The sequence below is a fragment of the Saccharomyces paradoxus genome, chromosome XVI (genome assembly GCF_002079055.1).
Source record: "Saccharomyces paradoxus chromosome XVI, complete sequence".
Lineage (NCBI taxonomy): Eukaryota > Fungi > Ascomycota > Saccharomycetes > Saccharomycetales > Saccharomycetaceae > Saccharomyces > Saccharomyces paradoxus.
The window spans coordinates 614,614-631,059 of NC_047502.1; the positions used below are offsets into that span (position 1 = coordinate 614,614).

Sequence of the window (16,446 nt, forward strand, 5' to 3'; positions counted from 1 at the left end):
TAATTTGAATTGATTTACTTTTCATTATACATACGTCTAGTTTTATGAAGTTTTATTGACACATGAGCTATCAAGTTTATAGTCCTTTAATCAAACGAGTGACTTCATTAAGACCATCTTCATGAATTTGTGACAACTTCTTTTGGACAATAGGGACAATGTCAGCAGCACTAACCAATTCACCATCATCATCGGCAAATTCTTGGCCCAATCTTTTGACACGTAATTTACCCTCCAAGTACTCCTCCTTACCGAGAATCACGGCAATGTGACAACCCGCTTTTTCAGCAGCGTCAAATTGCTTCCTAGGGTTAGCCTTGGATTTATAAACATATTCAGCTTCAATACCAGCATCCCATAATTGCTTGGTGACCTTCATTCTTTCAGGTAAATAACCAGTCCAGTCTTTACCACCACCAAAAGCCATAACAAACACCTGCGTAGCAGTTGGCTTTATAACTGTAGAGGAACTAATTCTTTGTTTGATCAAAGAAAATATTCTTTCAACACCAAAAGAAATACCAACACATGGGATTTGAGTAGATTTTTTGCCGGAGGCTTCAGAAAACATGTTGACCAAATTATCATAACGGCCACCGGCTGCAATTGAGCCGACACCAACAAACTCTGAGGCGTCTTCAACAGATTTCGCCTTCTTCTTCAATTCTGAAGCATTCTTTGGTGGAGCAGATGCTGAAGTAACAACTTCAAAGATTAAACCTGTATAGTAATCCAAACCTCTTGCAAGAGAAAGATCAAAGGAGATGAATGAGTCAATGTTAAATGCTTCGGCATACTTCATCAAAGTAGCAATCTCATCCAAACCTTGTTTAGCCATTTCATTTGAAGTGATTTTGGCATCTTCAGACAGAATGGTATGGATTTCCTTCAAAGAACCGTTTAATTTAACATATTCACCGATTTTGTCGGCTGTTTCTTCAGATTGACCCTTTTCTTCAGTCATTTCCCTTTTGACTGCCTCCCATGGGGATTTGTCCAATTTATCGACAGCAGAGGAGATTTTCCTCACATCCTCATCTTTAACGCCAGATATTTGGAAGATACCATCAAGAATCTTCCTGTGATTTAGTTTGATTTTGAAATCTTTGATTCCCAAACTGGTCAAACCTTCCACTAAAATGGATAAACATTCAGAATCAGGAACCATCGATTCGAAGACACCTGCAACATCAAAATCACACTGGTAAAACTCCCTCATACGACCTTTGGTCATAGCTGGTTGATCTCTTCTGTAGACCTTTGCAATATGATACCTCTTGATACTTTGAAGGTTGTTCATTGCAACGTACCTAGCAAAGGGAACAGTCAAATCATAACGTAAAGAACATAGTTCACCACCCTGATCCTCCAAGTTGTAGATTAATTTGGAGTCTTCACCATACTTACCTGCCAAAATTTCTCTCAACTCGAAGACGGGTGTGTCAATGGTGACACCACCATGCTTCTTGAATAGACCAGATAAAGTGCTGAAAATGGCTTCTCTGATAATCATATCACTGTCAGCCCAGTCCTTAGTACCCTTAGGCGTTTTCAAAGATACTTGCAATTTGCCTTTCTTCGGAGCCTTTGGAGCCTTTGGAGTCTTAACAGCAGGAGCAGGAGCAGCGGCAGAGGATGACATTCTGAATATTGAAAGCGGCTTTATAGATGTGACTACTCTATTTATTGTTCTACTAAGCATTAAGCAAGAGATGTGCAGAAAGGAACTATTTTAAAATAACATCTTTAGCCGTAAGACTCATATTTAAAAGTTCGATCGACCAAAGCCATAAGTCATCTTTGAACTAATTAGAACTGAAAAAAAAAAACTTGATAAAAAATTTCAAGCGAAAAGTATTATCGTCTTACACGGTGATAAACAGATTTAGTTATGCAAAGGGAGAACTGCGCTTATAAGGAAAGAAAGAGATATATACTACATTTCGACCAGAAATAAGTGTATCGCCAGGATCATATAAGTGTATCATCGGCGAGCCTTCACACCTTCCAATGCTTAGAAATGGTCACCTTAAGTGTTAGTGGAAAAAAATATGATGGCCGCGTTTCGAAGAAAATAAAGAAAAAATAAAGTAAACCAACTTCAAACGAGAAACAAGCGAAAAATGGTAAACAAAAGAGATAGAACACAGTAGTGGACTAATAGCAAAAGCGCAAGAATAAATACATAATAAGAAAACCGGTCAAGAATGACACTGAATAGGAAGTGCGTTGTGATACATAACGGGTCACACAGAACGGTGGCCGGATTTAGTAACGTCGAATTGCCACAATGCATTATACCTTCTAGTTATGTTAAAAGAACGGATGAGGGGGGGAAAGCTGAGTTTATATTCGGGACCTACAGCATGATAGACGCTGCGACAGAAAAACGCAATGGTGATGAGGTGTATACATTAGTGGATAGTCAAGGGTTGCCGTACAATTGGGAAGCATTGGAGTTGCAGTGGAGGTATCTGTACGATACCCAATTGAAAGTTTCACCCGAGGAATTGCCATTGGTAATTACGATGCCTGCCACTAATGGAAAACCGGACATGGGCATATTGGAGCGCTATTATGAGCTGGCGTTCGACAAATTGAATGTGCCAGTATTCCAAATTGTAATCGAGCCATTGGCGATTGCCTTATCCATGGGCAAGAGCTCTGCATTCGTGATCGATATGGGCGCGTCAGGCTGCAATGTTACTCCCATCATTGACGGTATTGTGGTCAAGAATGCCGTAGTGAGATCTAAATTTGGCGGTGATTTCTTGGATTTCCAAGTACACGAAAGGTTGGCTCCCTTGATTAAGGAGGAGAGCGACATGGAAAACATGGCAGACGAACAGAAAAGGTCCACTGACGTTTGGTACGAAGCAAGCACGTGGATCCAGCAGTTCAAGTCTACCATGTTGCAAGTAAGCGAAAAGGACTTGATTGAGTTGGAAAGATATTACAAAGAGCAAGCAGATATATATGCCAAACAACAGGAACAGTTGAAACAAATGGACCAGCAACTTCAGTACACGGCGTTAACGGGGAGCCCCAACAACCCGCTGGTTCAAAAGAAAAATTTTCTATTCAAGCCATTAAACAAGACTTTAACCCTTGACCTCAAGGATTGCTACCAATTTGCAGAGTATCTCTTTAAACCTCAACTGATATCAGACAAATTCTCGCCAGAGGATGGACTGGGACCGCTAATGGCAAAATCAGTCAAGAAGGCCGGCGCTAGTATAAATTCAATGAAGGCGAATACCTCCACCAACCCGAACGGATTGGGCACAAGCCACATAAACACCAATGCTGGCGATAATAACAATACTGCCAGCAGCAGCAACATATCACCAGAACAAGTATACTCGCTACTGTTGACGAACGTCATCATCACAGGATCTACCTCTCTGATCGAAGGCATGGAACAACGCATAATAAAAGAATTGTCCATCAGGTTTCCGCAATACAAGTTGACAACTTTTGCCAACCAAGTCATGATGGACCGTAAAATCCAAGGATGGCTGGGCGCCGTTACGATGGCCAATCTTCCATCATGGAACTTGGGAAAATGGTACTCTAAGGAAGATTACGAAATGCTAAAAAGAGATGGAAAGCAGTCGCAGCCCACGAACGCAACAAACTAGTAGCGAAACGCAAATATACAAAAGAGATCGTGGGCGGCTAGAAAGTGATGAGATCTCGACCCATTTTTTTCACCGCCGGTAGTAGCTATCAGAAAGGAGTTAGCCCGTTTCCTTCAAGATTTTATTCCCCCCTACTTGAGTGAGGGACATATCAACAAACGCGATAACCCAATGAACCCATTCTAATATAAAAAAACTGTATAAATAGTCTATATAAAAATGAACTCTAAGCTGGTGACGTCCACAGTAAACAGCCCATTTTCCATTATGCGCTACCCGGCGGCGGCATATCGTCCCAGCAATAAACTGCCGCTGTTTTGTCTCTCTTTGTCGTTCACATTCAAGGACATTTGGTAATCAGTTTGCCAGGACAACAGTAAACAAAAGAGCGTAAGTACAAATGCGCTGCACGTGTGCCGGAACAATGGCGCTTCTGGCTCGTCCGGATGATGTAGAAAGGAAAATAAAATCTCGCAATCCGGAAAAACACCTCGTGAAAAGCAAAACTGGGAACCCCTAAACCCAGTACCCGCATAATGCTTTCCCGGGGAAAGGGGTAGAGGTTGATTGAATTTTGTTACCCGGAAACAAAAGAGGCATCGCTTCGCACGTTTGTTTACAATTGATGACTGCGCTCCCCTAATAGATAAGATAAGGTCGCGAAAGAAGGGAAAAAAAGTCTTCTACAAAATTTAGTCCGCACAGACGGTGCCAGACGGTGTTTTATCGAAACTTTTTTTCGCATCATCGAGTGCCATTTGTGGTCATTATTATCCCCCAAACATGCGAAATAGTACACTATTTTTGGCAGGAAAGTAGGCTGATATGCCGCATTGATGTCCTATGTAGCGAAACACAAACAAAAAAAGAAAAAGTAGGATAAAAAAAGAAAAGTAAGATGAAAAAAAGAGTGAAAAATTAATTTATTTGTTAGTGCAAGCGGTCCAGTGTAGTAGTAGGCTTGATAATGAATTAAAGATGACTCCGACGCATGTTGTTTGCAATCTTTTATTTAGTTCGTACATTTTCTTTTTTTGTAATATATAAGGGTAGTGATTCTGTATATCGAATTCTCGGGCTTGGTTTGCTCGTAACTTGTTCTGCCCTTGTCTTCGTTGCCTTGGAATATCACACAAAGATAATTATAGAATCACACACGTATTTGTGAGAAATTAACTTCATTTCATTTATAGAAGAAGTTTAAGCAAAGCAAAAAATCAACACAATATAATATAATATAATCAAAAGATGGCTGAAACAAGTATTGAAAAGACTCAAATTTTACAAAAATATCTAGAGCTCGACCAAAGAGGTAGAATAATGGCCGAATATGTTTGGATCGATGGTACTGGTAACTTACGTTCCAAAGGTAGAACTTTAAAGAAGAGAATCACGTCCATCGACCAATTGCCAGAATGGAACTTCGATGGTTCTTCCACTAACCAAGCGCCAGGCCACGACTCCGACATCTATTTGAAGCCTGTTGCTTACTACCCAGATCCTTTCAGAAGAGGTGACAACATCGTTGTCTTGGCCGCATGTTATAACAATGACGGTACTCCAAACAAGTTTAACCACAGACACGAAGCTGCCAAGCTGTTTGCTGCCCATAAGGATGAAGAAATCTGGTTCGGTCTAGAACAAGAATACACTCTGTTTGACATGTATGACGATGTCTACGGATGGCCAAAGGGTGGGTACCCAGCTCCACAAGGTCCTTACTACTGTGGTGTTGGTGCCGGTAAGGTTTACGCCAGAGATATGATTGAAGCTCACTACAGAGCTTGTCTATATGCCGGATTAGAACTTTCCGGTATTAATGCCGAAGTTATGCCATCTCAATGGGAATTCCAAGTCGGTCCATGTACCGGTATTGACATGGGTGACCAATTATGGATGGCCAGATACTTTTTGCACAGAGTGGCTGAAGAATTCGGTATCAAGATTTCATTCCATCCAAAGCCATTGAAGGGTGACTGGAACGGTGCCGGCTGTCACACTAACGTTTCCACCAAGGAAATGAGACAACCAGGTGGTATGAAATACATTGAACAAGCGATCGAAAAGTTGTCCAAGAGACACGCTGAACACATTAAATTGTACGGTAGCGATAACGACATGAGATTGACTGGTAGACACGAAACTGCTTCCATGACTGCCTTTTCTTCTGGTGTCGCCAACAGAGGTAGCTCGATCAGAATTCCAAGATCTGTTGCCAAGGAAGGTTACGGTTACTTTGAAGATCGTAGACCAGCTTCCAACATTGACCCATACTTGGTTACCGGTATCATGTGTGAGACTGTTTGCGGTGCTATTGACAACGCCGACATGACTAAGGAATTTGAAAGAGAATCCTCATAAGCATAAAAATACAATAGTGCAATTTTTTTTAGGCAGGAACTAATCTACTAATAAACTAACAATAATGCACAGAAAATATTAATGATTTATTTATTTATTTTACTATTATACTACATTATTTTTTTTACATAAAAAATCTCCCATCTCACGATCAAGAAAAGGCATGAGAAAAAAATCAAAATTTATAAAATAATTTAACTTCTAATAAATTGACTGTAACGACAATAAAATAGACGCTGCGATATTCAAATTTTTTTCTTTTCTCTGCAAAGTGACGTTGTGCTGTACGTTGTTCTCAATAGTTTCTATTGTTTTCCTCATGCTCTTACCCTGCCTCTCCGTGCATAATTACACGAGGGGGAGACCTCTTTTCTTTCCAAACCAAACCAGAAAAAAAAAAGGTCTGATAATGAAAAAAAAAAAAAAAAAGAATATGACTGTTTTCTTGATAAAAGAATGCCTGCAATAACTCATAAACAAGAAAATATAAAAGTGCACTGGCGATTTCAGGAACAATGGGCGCAACCAAAATTTTAATGGACAGTACTCATTTCAATGAGATCCGTAGTATAATCCGTTCGAGGTCAGTCGCATGGGACGCTTTAGCCAGATCTGAGGAATTGAGCGAAATTGATGCGTCTACTGCAAAGGCGTTGGAATCCATTCTAGTGAAAAAGAACATTGGTGACGGTTTATCATCGTCGAACAACGCGCATTCCGAGTTCAAAGTGAATGGCAATACGTTGATACCATTGATTCACTTGCTTTCCACCTCAGATAACGAAGACTGCAAAAAATCCGTGCAGAACCTAATAGCTGAATTGTTGTCATCAGACAAGTATGGCGATGATACTGTGAAGTTTTTTCAAGAGGACCCTAAGCAATTGAAACAATTATTTGACGTGTCCCTCAAGGGAGACTTCCAAACCGTACTAATCTCTGGGTTCAACGTGGTCTCACTCTTAGTGCAAAATGGGTTGCACAATGTGAAACTCGTGGAAAAGCTATTGAAGAACAACAACTTAATCAATATCTTGCAGAATATTGAGCAGATGGACACTTGTTACGTGTGCATCAGACTATTGCAAGAACTGGCCGTGATATCAGAGTATCGTGACGTGATATGGTTGCATGAAAAGAAGTTCATGCCCACTTTATTCAAGATTCTGCAACGCGCCACGGACTCTCAATTGGCCACGCGGATAGTTGCAACAAACTCCAACCACCTGGGTATTCAATTGCAGTACTACTCCTTACTATTGATATGGTTGTTGACTTTCAACCCAGTTTTTGCAAGCGAGCTAGTCCAGAAATACTTGAGTGATTTTTTGGACCTCTTGAAATTGGTTAAAATAACCATAAAGGAGAAAGTGTCCAGATTGTGCATATCCATCATCTTGCAATGCTGCTCTACGCGCGTCAAGCAGCACAAAAAGGTGATTAAACAACTTTTGTTACTCGGCAACGCGTTGCCCACCGTGCAGAGCTTGAGCGAAAGAAAGTATTCCGATGAAGAATTACGCCAAGACATCAGCAACCTTAAGGAAATCCTTGAAAACGAGTACCAAGAATTGACCTCCTTCGATGAGTACGTCGCGGAATTGGACTCCAAGTTGCTGTGCTGGTCCCCCCCACATGTCGACAACGGCTTCTGGTCCGATAACATTGACGAGTTCAAGAAAGACAACTATAAGATCTTTAGACAATTGATTGAACTTTTGCAAGCAAAGGTCCGCAATGGCGACGTCAACGCGAAGCAAGAAAAGATCATTATCCAAGTCGCCTTGAACGACATCACTCACGTGGTCGAGCTTTTACCAGAGAGCATTGACGTTCTCGACAAGACTGGCGGCAAAGCCGACATCATGGAGTTGCTGAACCACTCAGATTCTAGGGTGAAATACGAGGCCCTCAAGGCCACGCAGGCAATTATTGGATATACGTTCAAATAAAGATATAGAAGATCGTAAAGTAATAGTGCTATAGCCTAAATAAGTAGTTTTGTACGTACTATTATTTTAAGAGAAAATCATCCATAGAAAAGAAAAGAAAAGAACAAAAAGAACAAAAAGAACAAAAAGAGGGAACTAGGTTCAGTCATTCACGCACGCAGCGCATACCAGGTGCGTGATTGGTAATGCAGTGAATCATGCTTTTTAATGACGCCTCCTCCCCGCCCCTGAGCCTTCGGCGGCCGCCGAAGTCGGGCATTAATGGGCGCCCTTTCCTGGTGTCCGGAAACTGACTGCCGAAAACCACCCTCCGCATGTCCGCGGAGGGTGAAGTGTGGCTGTTCCCCGCGCAAATCCGAGATCGATTCCGCGGCAGGTCGGTCATTCCTCTCGCTTGCGCTCTAATATGCGCTGTGACTGGCGGTTAGTCATCTGCGTGATCAATCGTTGTCATGACGCTGTATAACGTAACAAAACTTTGGAGGGGGGCTCAACTAGCACCAAGAACACTCACATATATAAAGCGTCTAACTTCTCCAATAACTCATCTCATCTCAATTCTCTTCTCTCATTGTTATAAAACATAAAAAATCATCATCAAACAAGCAACTACAAAAAAGCTTTACTGACAACTCACACAAACAACACAAAAAACAAAAATTTCAACAATGGTCGCCTTTTTAGAACTAACTTCAGCCGTTTCTCAACCTTTTGTCATCCCATCTCTTTCGCCAGTCTCTCAACCAAGCTCGAGAAAAAACTCTGACGCAAACGTCGATGACTTGAATCTGGCTATTGCCAATGCTGCTCTTTTGGATGCCTCAGCTACAAGCCGCTCACACTCCAGAAAAAACTCTTTGTCTCTGTTGTAAGTGTTGTATACGAGAATTAACACTCAAATTAATTAACGACTGACTACTAGCATAAAAGACGTTTTGGCATCTTCACTTACTTAGATAAGTAAGTCACTTATACTTTTTTTTTTTCGGAGCATTCATTGTCATTCTATCTGCACTTTCCCGCACTTACATTCAAAAAACCTCGGATCAGGTCCCTTTTACCACGACATAGAAACTTTTGATATATATATATATACATATAATGATATAAATATTGAGGAAGTAAAAAAAAATTTAAAATAAAATATAATATAAAAAAAGTTACTATTACCATAATTACCATAATTTTTCTAACCTGTTTGTTTAACCTAGCTGCTTAGCTTCCTTTTCGAGGGACACACGCTTGCCGTCGCTGTCACTGCATCCACAGTCGTAGTCCGCCAGGATCGTCGCACAATCATAAATTTCTTTCTTTAAGTACTCGTTCACTTTGTTGTGAATGTGGCATCCCCACATTGCCGCAGCCGTTCTGCTAGATGTTTGTACTGGATGCTTCTCAATTAGCTTTACAAAGTGATATGAACATTCGCCGCACGGGTATAGCTCTGCATATAGACCGATAAACGTGCTCAGTTTTTCTCTTTCTTCAGGAGTAGGCTCATCCGGAAAACGGGCCAGCAGCGTGTGGAAGTACTTCCACGACGCCCTGCCCACTTCTTTCTTCACCTTGTCGTCGCCCATCAATGGCATGATAGTTTGCTTCTCGATCTCTTTCAACCTGGCGTCGTTCTTCACAGCAGCCGCCTCCTGCGCTTCATTTGTACCAGACTCCGCCTTGATCAGGCCTGGCGTACTGATGGATAGTTCATTAGACGAGAAAAACATCCATAAACCTATGATTCCTAATGCTGCAATTATCCTGATGGCATGGCTTCTTTTAACTATCTGTTTCATCCCTTCGGTACTTGCTCAGCTTGTCCAGACTTTCTCTCTTGTCGAATAACCAACCCTCTAGTCTTCTTGTCTTCATCACCCACGTTTATATTTAGTGATAAAGCCTTTTGTCCTTGATTTTCGGTTCCTTTTCCCGCTTCATTTACCCGGTGGCTCCAACCTTCCTCTTTAAGCTTGTGTGATATATAACAAAGTGCATCACCATACTTACGCATCCCAATACACATGGCTTTCAGGGCGCAGCTTCAGAAACAACAGCTCCCCAGTACGAATGTCCAAGAGAAACACCCCGCCGCTCAGATCATCAGGGATAAACACTATCCAAATAAATGCTGCCAGAGAGATGCACGCTCAAACGGTACGCGCTCGAAGAATGCCCATCCCAACAAGCGGCATCACCGCACCTTCGGTGCAACCAACTGCAGCTCCATCAATGCCGCCTCGACATATTTGTAACAATCCAAACAATCCGCCATGCCTTCACTGTGGGTCCGTTATCATTCCATCTCCAAGGGCCACGTTACCCTTGGAGGACAACCCCTCCATCTCCATCAATGATTGGACCATCTCCTCCAGAAAGAAGCCCATTTTGAACTCGCAGGAACTGGACCTCTGGGAAAACGAAAAACTCAAAGGTTTGACTTTGCCAGAGATGATTTTTGGCAACAATTACATCAGGATCGAAAATGCAAAACAGGATTGGTCCATAGAGTTCAATGCCCTGGATGCTCTAAAGGAGGTTCAACTCCAGGATTCAGGTATCCGTGTTGCGTACTCAAACGACTGGATAAATTCCAAAAGAAGACAGAATTCAAGTAATGCCGCTCAACGGTTCACTAACGATGTGAACGACGATTCCTTAAATATCATACACAAGTACGACTGGACTTACACTACACGGTATAAAGGTACAGAGAACTCACCCGAATCGAAGTTCCAACTCGACAATGATCAAACGCTGCCCCTTGACAAACTGGCCGTACATGACAAGATCCTATTCTACGATGACATGATTCTTTTCGAAGACGAGTTGGCAGACAATGGTATATCTATACTCAACGTCAAAATAAGAGTCATGAACGAAAGGCTACTGCTGCTCAGCCGGTTCTTTTTAAGAGTGGATGATGTTCTGGTGAGGGTCTACGACACAAGGCTTTACGTGGAGTTTGACGAAAACAAAGTGATCAGAGAATCCAAGGAATTCGAAGGTAAATACCAGGATGTACTTGCCAAGCACAGGCTATCCCAATCTCACGACCCAAAGGCCGCCTTGAGAGATAGTAATTGGGTAGCACAGAACACGCCAATGATCAAAAGACAGTGCGAAGTGATTCAGTTCTAACAATCGAATACATAGAAATACGTACAAATACATACCACATACAACACCCAAAGTTCCGGATACATATATAAGAAATGATCTTAAAATCATGCTCTTACCCGTTTTTCAATAGTGAAAAATTTTCATCGCGATGTATGAACGAAAAAAAATAAAAAGAAAATTGATGAACTTCTAGCATTTGATTAGTGGCAAAAACACACCCCCATCCCACTTTGCGGACTTACAAAGACATCACTACGTTAGGAATATACCGTGTGTTCTTTTTTTTTTTTGAAAAACTACCATCATTTGCATCAACACACGTCCACTGATCCAAGATGTCTATTAATATCTGTAGAGACAACCATGATCCATTCTACCGTTACAAGATGCCTCCCATCCAAGCCAAGGTGGAAGGTAGAGGTAACGGTATCAAGACAGCCGTCTTGAACGTTGCTGACATCTCTCACGCGCTAAATAGACCTGCTCCATATATTGTCAAGTATTTTGGTTTCGAATTAGGTGCTCAAACTTCCATCTCTGTCGACAAAGATCGTTATTTAGTTAATGGTGTCCACGAACCTGCCAAGTTGCAAGACGTATTGGATGGCTTCATCAACAAGTTTGTTCTTTGTGGTAGCTGTAAAAATCCAGAGACCGAGATTATTATTACAAAAGATAATGATTTAGTTCGAGACTGTAAGGCCTGTGGTAAGAGAACTCCAATGGACCTAAGACATAAACTATCATCCTTCATTTTGAAAAACCCACCTGACTCCGTTTCTGGTTCCAAGAAGAAGAAGAAGGCAGCTACAGCTTCGGCCAATGTCCGTGGTGGTGGGTTGTCCATTAGTGATATTGCTCAAGGTAAATCTCAAAATGCCCCTTCAGACGGCACCGGCTCATCCACTCCACAACATCATGACGAAGATGAAGATGAATTGTCTCGTCAAATCAAGGCAGCTGCTTCCACTTTGGAAGATATTGAGGTCAAAGATGACGAATGGGCCGTTGATATGTCTGAAGAAGCTATTAGAGCTCGTGCCAAGGAACTAGAAGTGAACTCTGAGCTCAGCCAGTTAGATGAATATGGTGAATGGATTTTGGAGCAAGCTGGTGAAGATAAGGAGAATCTACCATCAGATGTAGAGCTCTATAAGAAGGCTGCAGAACTAGATATTCTAAATGATCCAAAAATTGGTTGTGTCTTGGCGCAATGTCTATTTGATGAAGACATCGTAAACGAAGTTGCTGAACACAATGCATTTTTCACTAAAATTTTAGTCACTCCAGAGTACGAAAAGAACTTCTTGGGTGGTATTGAAAGATTTTTAGGTTTAGAACATAAGGATTTAATTCCACTATTGCCAAAAATTTTGGTTCAACTATACAACAATGATATCATTTCAGAGGAAGAAATCATGAGATTTGGTACCAAGTCATCCAAGAAATTCGTACCTAAAGAGGTATCCAAGAAGGTTCGTAGAGCTGCTAAGCCATTCATTACGTGGTTGGAAACCGCTGAAAGTGACGATGATGAAGACGACGAATAGTTTAGGAGGGTGCAAAAGACTTATGTGTAAATTATTATATGACATGGCGTAAGATAAGGATTATGTTCTGTTGTTTTTGAGCTCGTTGATGTATAGATATGTAAATATTTATAAATATAATATTTCTTCCAAGTGCAAGATACTTGGTACTGGCAAAAAATAAAGGTGAGTCTTTAAAAAGCCACTGATTAATTAATTATTAAGTAAAAAAAAAAAAGTGTCAGTGTAACTTGGCTCCACGACCGCATGTATACGCGGCGTCGAATTACTGAAAATCTTCTAAAAGGTAATATGCTACATTATTAATCATTAACAGAAGTAGGGCGTAGAACCTGTTGAACAACTGTACAAAAGAGAAAGAAAAAAAAAAGTGGGTCATTAATCATCATATTTACCTAAGAATGTCTAAACTTTTTTGGTATTCTTCTGGGGCAAAAATAAAAAAAAAATTGCATCAAAAGCAAAATGGAAAAGAAAACTTAACAGAACAGAACAAACAAAAGCATTAGCTAATATCCGTAGGAGCTGTACCGGGACAAAATTGTATCATTATTGCTATTGATATTAGCGGTATTGTTATTGTTATTATTATTATTATTATTATTATTGTTATTATCATTATTGTTGTTATTATTATAATTATTGTTATTATTGTTGTTATTATGACTCACTGAGCGACTTAGGGGATTCATTTGACTCAAATAACTAGTGCTATTATGGTTGTTATCATTATTGTTTACATTTGGTAGGTTAACTATGGGAAGAGATAAATTTGTTCCATTAGCAATTCTAAATGAATCGAATTGTGATTTAAGTTCATCAAATCCATTAGAATTGCCATTTTGATTCTGATTTTGATTACCGGAGTACATCGCTTGTTGACTGTTGAAGTAGGAATTTATTTCACTCATCGGGGCTGGGTTAAAGTTCAACGTTGGTGTTGGACCTGCGTTGTTCATTTGTATAACGCTATTCTGCCTTGAATTTGAACTTCTCACACTGGAAACGGAAACACCCCTTGCACGCCCGGGAGAATGGAATCCCTGAGGATGTTGTTTGCGATGGTTCTTGGAGGATTGTTTGGGTGATATCCCTGCTGATGATAGCCCAACTTCTTCCAATAATTGACGACTTTGCAAATTAATATTAGAATTTAAAATCAGTTGACGAATTTTGGTTATAACTTCGTCTCTAAGATTATTTTCAAGGATTCTCGAGGTTAAAACCTTATAAATAAATGTTGGACCGTAATTACCCTCATCTAGTATTTGAAACAAGATAGAATCATTAGAAACTGGACCATCAAAAATTGCATGGACAATTTTATTCTTCGACAATAATTCCTCTTCGCCACCTCTTAAATTGAGAATCTTTAAGATTGTCAGAGAGCCTAGTTTATGACAACATAATTTAACCAGATTTTTATTTACCAGTTTATCACATAGAATCAAGTTCTTGTTAGGTAGGGTACAAGTGTCCAATAGCCAAGTGATCAATAAAGTGCCATTAGTGTCCGTGGCTAAATACGGAGAAAGTACAATTATCAACGAAGTGATAGTAAGCAATTGACATTGGGTGATAGTGGAATCTGCTTCTAGACAAGCCCTTACAGCACGGGATCCATACCTGTTTTGAACTATTGTCCAGAACTGAGATAAAACGCTTTCAAAAATAAAACTATTCCAGGGAAAACCGAACTTTAGAATACCCTGAATAACATAGTTCCCGAACTGATCATTGAAAAGTGGAGTACAATAGTCGGTTACACCTGAAGTTACAAGATTTACCTGCCTTGGCGTTTTTGCCATTTTGATAATCTTCTGACAGACCCAAGTACCGTTCTTGTGCACACCCATAGATGTCAAATATTTATTACATCTCCTCAACATGATATCCCTTACGATATTTGACGAGTTTTCAAACAGTTTTTGGATAACGGTATTACCCAAATAATCTGAACTTAATTCAGGTAGTTGGTCCAACATGACTATTGCCAACTGTTCCATTTCTATAGTAGATAATGAATTTGAGTCAAACTGCTTCCTCAATTCCCGTAATTTTGGTGGATCAAACACATACTTTTTCTTCGGCGATTTAGAGCTGTGCTCTGGCAATGGGCCGAAATAATTTGTATCAGACACTCCTTTATTTTTGAAGGCATTCTGTAAAAGATGATTCAACTCTAAATGATCATATTCCAATTTAAAAGAACTTATAGTGTTCAATAAATCTTTTTCATTATCTGCCAACGATGGTGGAGGCAACGGGAAAGGGTAAGGTTCATTTTCGCTTGGAGATATCTGCAGATGGCTCAAATTTTGGGTGGGATTACAGTATGTAAGATTTGGCTGATTAAAAGACGTTGGTTGTTGTTGTTGTTGTAGTTCCGCTTGTTGTAATGGTTGTTGCAGTTGATAGTTGAGCACCCCGTGATTCAACTGTTCTTGCAACAGCGGTTGTTTGGGAGTATTATTGATACCATTAGCGTTAGGAGGTTGTTCATACATGGGTAAAACTCGCGCAAAAGACACCGTACTTGGCGCGCCCACTTTGGATAGTTCCTTACCTTGTAAAGCCTCCAGGGCACATATTGCACTTTCAACTGTGGAGAACTCAACTAGTGCCATATTCAGGCCTCTAAGCGTCCTCGCAGAAAGAACTTTGCCATACTGCGAACATAAAGTCGCTAGGGAAGTACTCGTCAAATTTATAGTGTTTTGTTGATGTTGTTGACTAGGCTGTAATGGAAACACGTCTGAAATAGATATTGTGTTAGTAGGCAAAAGCGTCGATATTTGATTGACTAGTGGCACGTTTTGATTTGCCGTAATCCAATTGATTGAGGCCGGATCGACATCATCAAGGATAACGGGGGATATTGAAGCACTTTTTGGAATCCTAGGAGGCGCTTGAACCTGATAATTTTGTGCAGGCTGTTGATAGTAGGGTGCATCTGTATAAACCCTATTTGTGGTAGATTGAGATTGAGAGCGCTGCCTATTAACTATCGGGGTGTTAAGGTGGTCAGTGGTACTGTTTCCCGTACTCGACCATATGTTCGGATTCCCGTTTTTCTCCAAAAAACTGTTCAATTGAGCTGTCTGGGGCAGGGTATAATTATCAGTGGATTTAAATCTAGTCAATGGCTCAAAATAAGACGTGGCGAGAGGATAATCAAACAAGGGACTGGAAGACGTATTAGTTTCTGCATTCGCACTCCAAATATTAGTGCTCGTGGCATTACCTACATCAGTAGTCAAAGAAGAACTTGAAGTCATCTGAGAAGATGCAGTATTATTTCTTGTTCTTGTTCTGGTGGCAGTAGACTGCAACGACAGCGGAGTAGCTACTGTAAAAGAGTCATTGGACACTCTAGGAGCGTACGTCGTAGAATTTAAACTATCTGGAGTACTGCTGGTAGGAGGAACGACAATTACAGGGGTACTCTTCTTTGAATGATGCAATTTAGCGCTAATGGAAGGAAGTAGATTGGTTATAGTATCAGAAAACCTGCCCGCACGAGTACGGTATGAGCCAATTTTCTGTGGGGAAGTGGAGCTAGAACGGTCTCTCTTGTCAGAGACTCTCACAGAACGAGCGTTTGTATTCAAACACATATCATTTCTAATGTCCTCTTCATAAATTGGAATTGTAATCCCAGGATCTATAACCTCAGGGATATTGGATAGGTTACCGTTATACAGTCTTTTGTTGTCCATCAGTATTCAGAAAGCAGCAGCAAGGGACAGCAACAGCAAATATGTCTCTGTAAGAATGAATATGCGCTTAAAATAGCAACTAATATTTGATTTATATGGAGGGGCT

At 40.5% G+C, this 16,446-nt stretch overlaps 9 protein-coding genes across 9 annotated transcripts; 6 read left to right on the top strand and 3 right to left on the bottom strand.

Annotated features, from left to right (window-relative positions):
* Window positions 1–76: 76 nt before the first annotated feature.
* HTS1 (histidine--tRNA ligase) lies at window positions 77–1,702 on the bottom strand (the record flags this gene model as incomplete). Its single annotated transcript, XM_033913901.1, has 1 exon — window positions 77–1,702. The coding sequence occupies one exon, from the start codon at window positions 1,700–1,702 to the stop codon at window positions 77–79; it is 1,626 nt and encodes a 541-aa protein (XP_033769792.1).
* Window positions 1,703–2,207: 505 nt separating this feature from the next.
* ARP7 (Arp7p) lies at window positions 2,208–3,641 on the top strand (the record flags this gene model as incomplete). Its single annotated transcript, XM_033913902.1, has 1 exon — window positions 2,208–3,641. The coding sequence occupies one exon, from the start codon at window positions 2,208–2,210 to the stop codon at window positions 3,639–3,641; it is 1,434 nt and encodes a 477-aa protein (XP_033769793.1).
* A 1,248-nt stretch (window positions 3,642–4,889) lies between these two features.
* Window positions 4,890–6,002, top strand: GLN1 (glutamate--ammonia ligase; the record flags this gene model as incomplete). The annotated part of the gene is made up of 1 exon (XM_033913903.1): window positions 4,890–6,002. The coding sequence occupies one exon, from the start codon at window positions 4,890–4,892 to the stop codon at window positions 6,000–6,002; it is 1,113 nt and encodes a 370-aa protein (XP_033769794.1).
* Window positions 6,003–6,517: 515 nt separating this feature from the next.
* Window positions 6,518–7,954, top strand: VMA13 (H(+)-transporting V1 sector ATPase subunit H; the record flags this gene model as incomplete). The annotated part of the gene is made up of 1 exon (XM_033913904.1): window positions 6,518–7,954. One exon carries the CDS (start codon window positions 6,518–6,520, stop codon window positions 7,952–7,954), a length of 1,437 nt encoding a protein of 478 aa, XP_033769795.1.
* Window positions 7,955–8,622: 668 nt separating this feature from the next.
* Window positions 8,623–8,826, top strand: SPO24 (Spo24p; the record flags this gene model as incomplete). Its single annotated transcript, XM_033913905.1, has 1 exon — window positions 8,623–8,826. The coding sequence occupies one exon, from the start codon at window positions 8,623–8,625 to the stop codon at window positions 8,824–8,826; it is 204 nt and encodes a 67-aa protein (XP_033769796.1).
* A 330-nt stretch (window positions 8,827–9,156) lies between these two features.
* ERV2 (flavin-linked sulfhydryl oxidase) lies at window positions 9,157–9,747 on the bottom strand (the record flags this gene model as incomplete). The annotated part of the gene is made up of 1 exon (XM_033913906.1): window positions 9,157–9,747. The coding sequence occupies one exon, from the start codon at window positions 9,745–9,747 to the stop codon at window positions 9,157–9,159; it is 591 nt and encodes a 196-aa protein (XP_033769797.1).
* A 271-nt stretch (window positions 9,748–10,018) lies between these two features.
* Window positions 10,019–11,089, top strand: TIP41 (Tip41p; the record flags this gene model as incomplete). Its single annotated transcript, XM_033913907.1, has 1 exon — window positions 10,019–11,089. One exon carries the CDS (start codon window positions 10,019–10,021, stop codon window positions 11,087–11,089), a length of 1,071 nt encoding a protein of 356 aa, XP_033769798.1.
* A 317-nt stretch (window positions 11,090–11,406) lies between these two features.
* Window positions 11,407–12,621, top strand: TIF5 (translation initiation factor eIF5; the record flags this gene model as incomplete). The annotated part of the gene is made up of 1 exon (XM_033913908.1): window positions 11,407–12,621. One exon carries the CDS (start codon window positions 11,407–11,409, stop codon window positions 12,619–12,621), a length of 1,215 nt encoding a protein of 404 aa, XP_033769799.1.
* Window positions 12,622–13,130: 509 nt separating this feature from the next.
* PUF2 (Puf2p) lies at window positions 13,131–16,340 on the bottom strand (the record flags this gene model as incomplete). Its single annotated transcript, XM_033913909.1, has 1 exon — window positions 13,131–16,340. One exon carries the CDS (start codon window positions 16,338–16,340, stop codon window positions 13,131–13,133), a length of 3,210 nt encoding a protein of 1,069 aa, XP_033769800.1.
* Window positions 16,341–16,446: the final 106 nt, after the last annotated feature.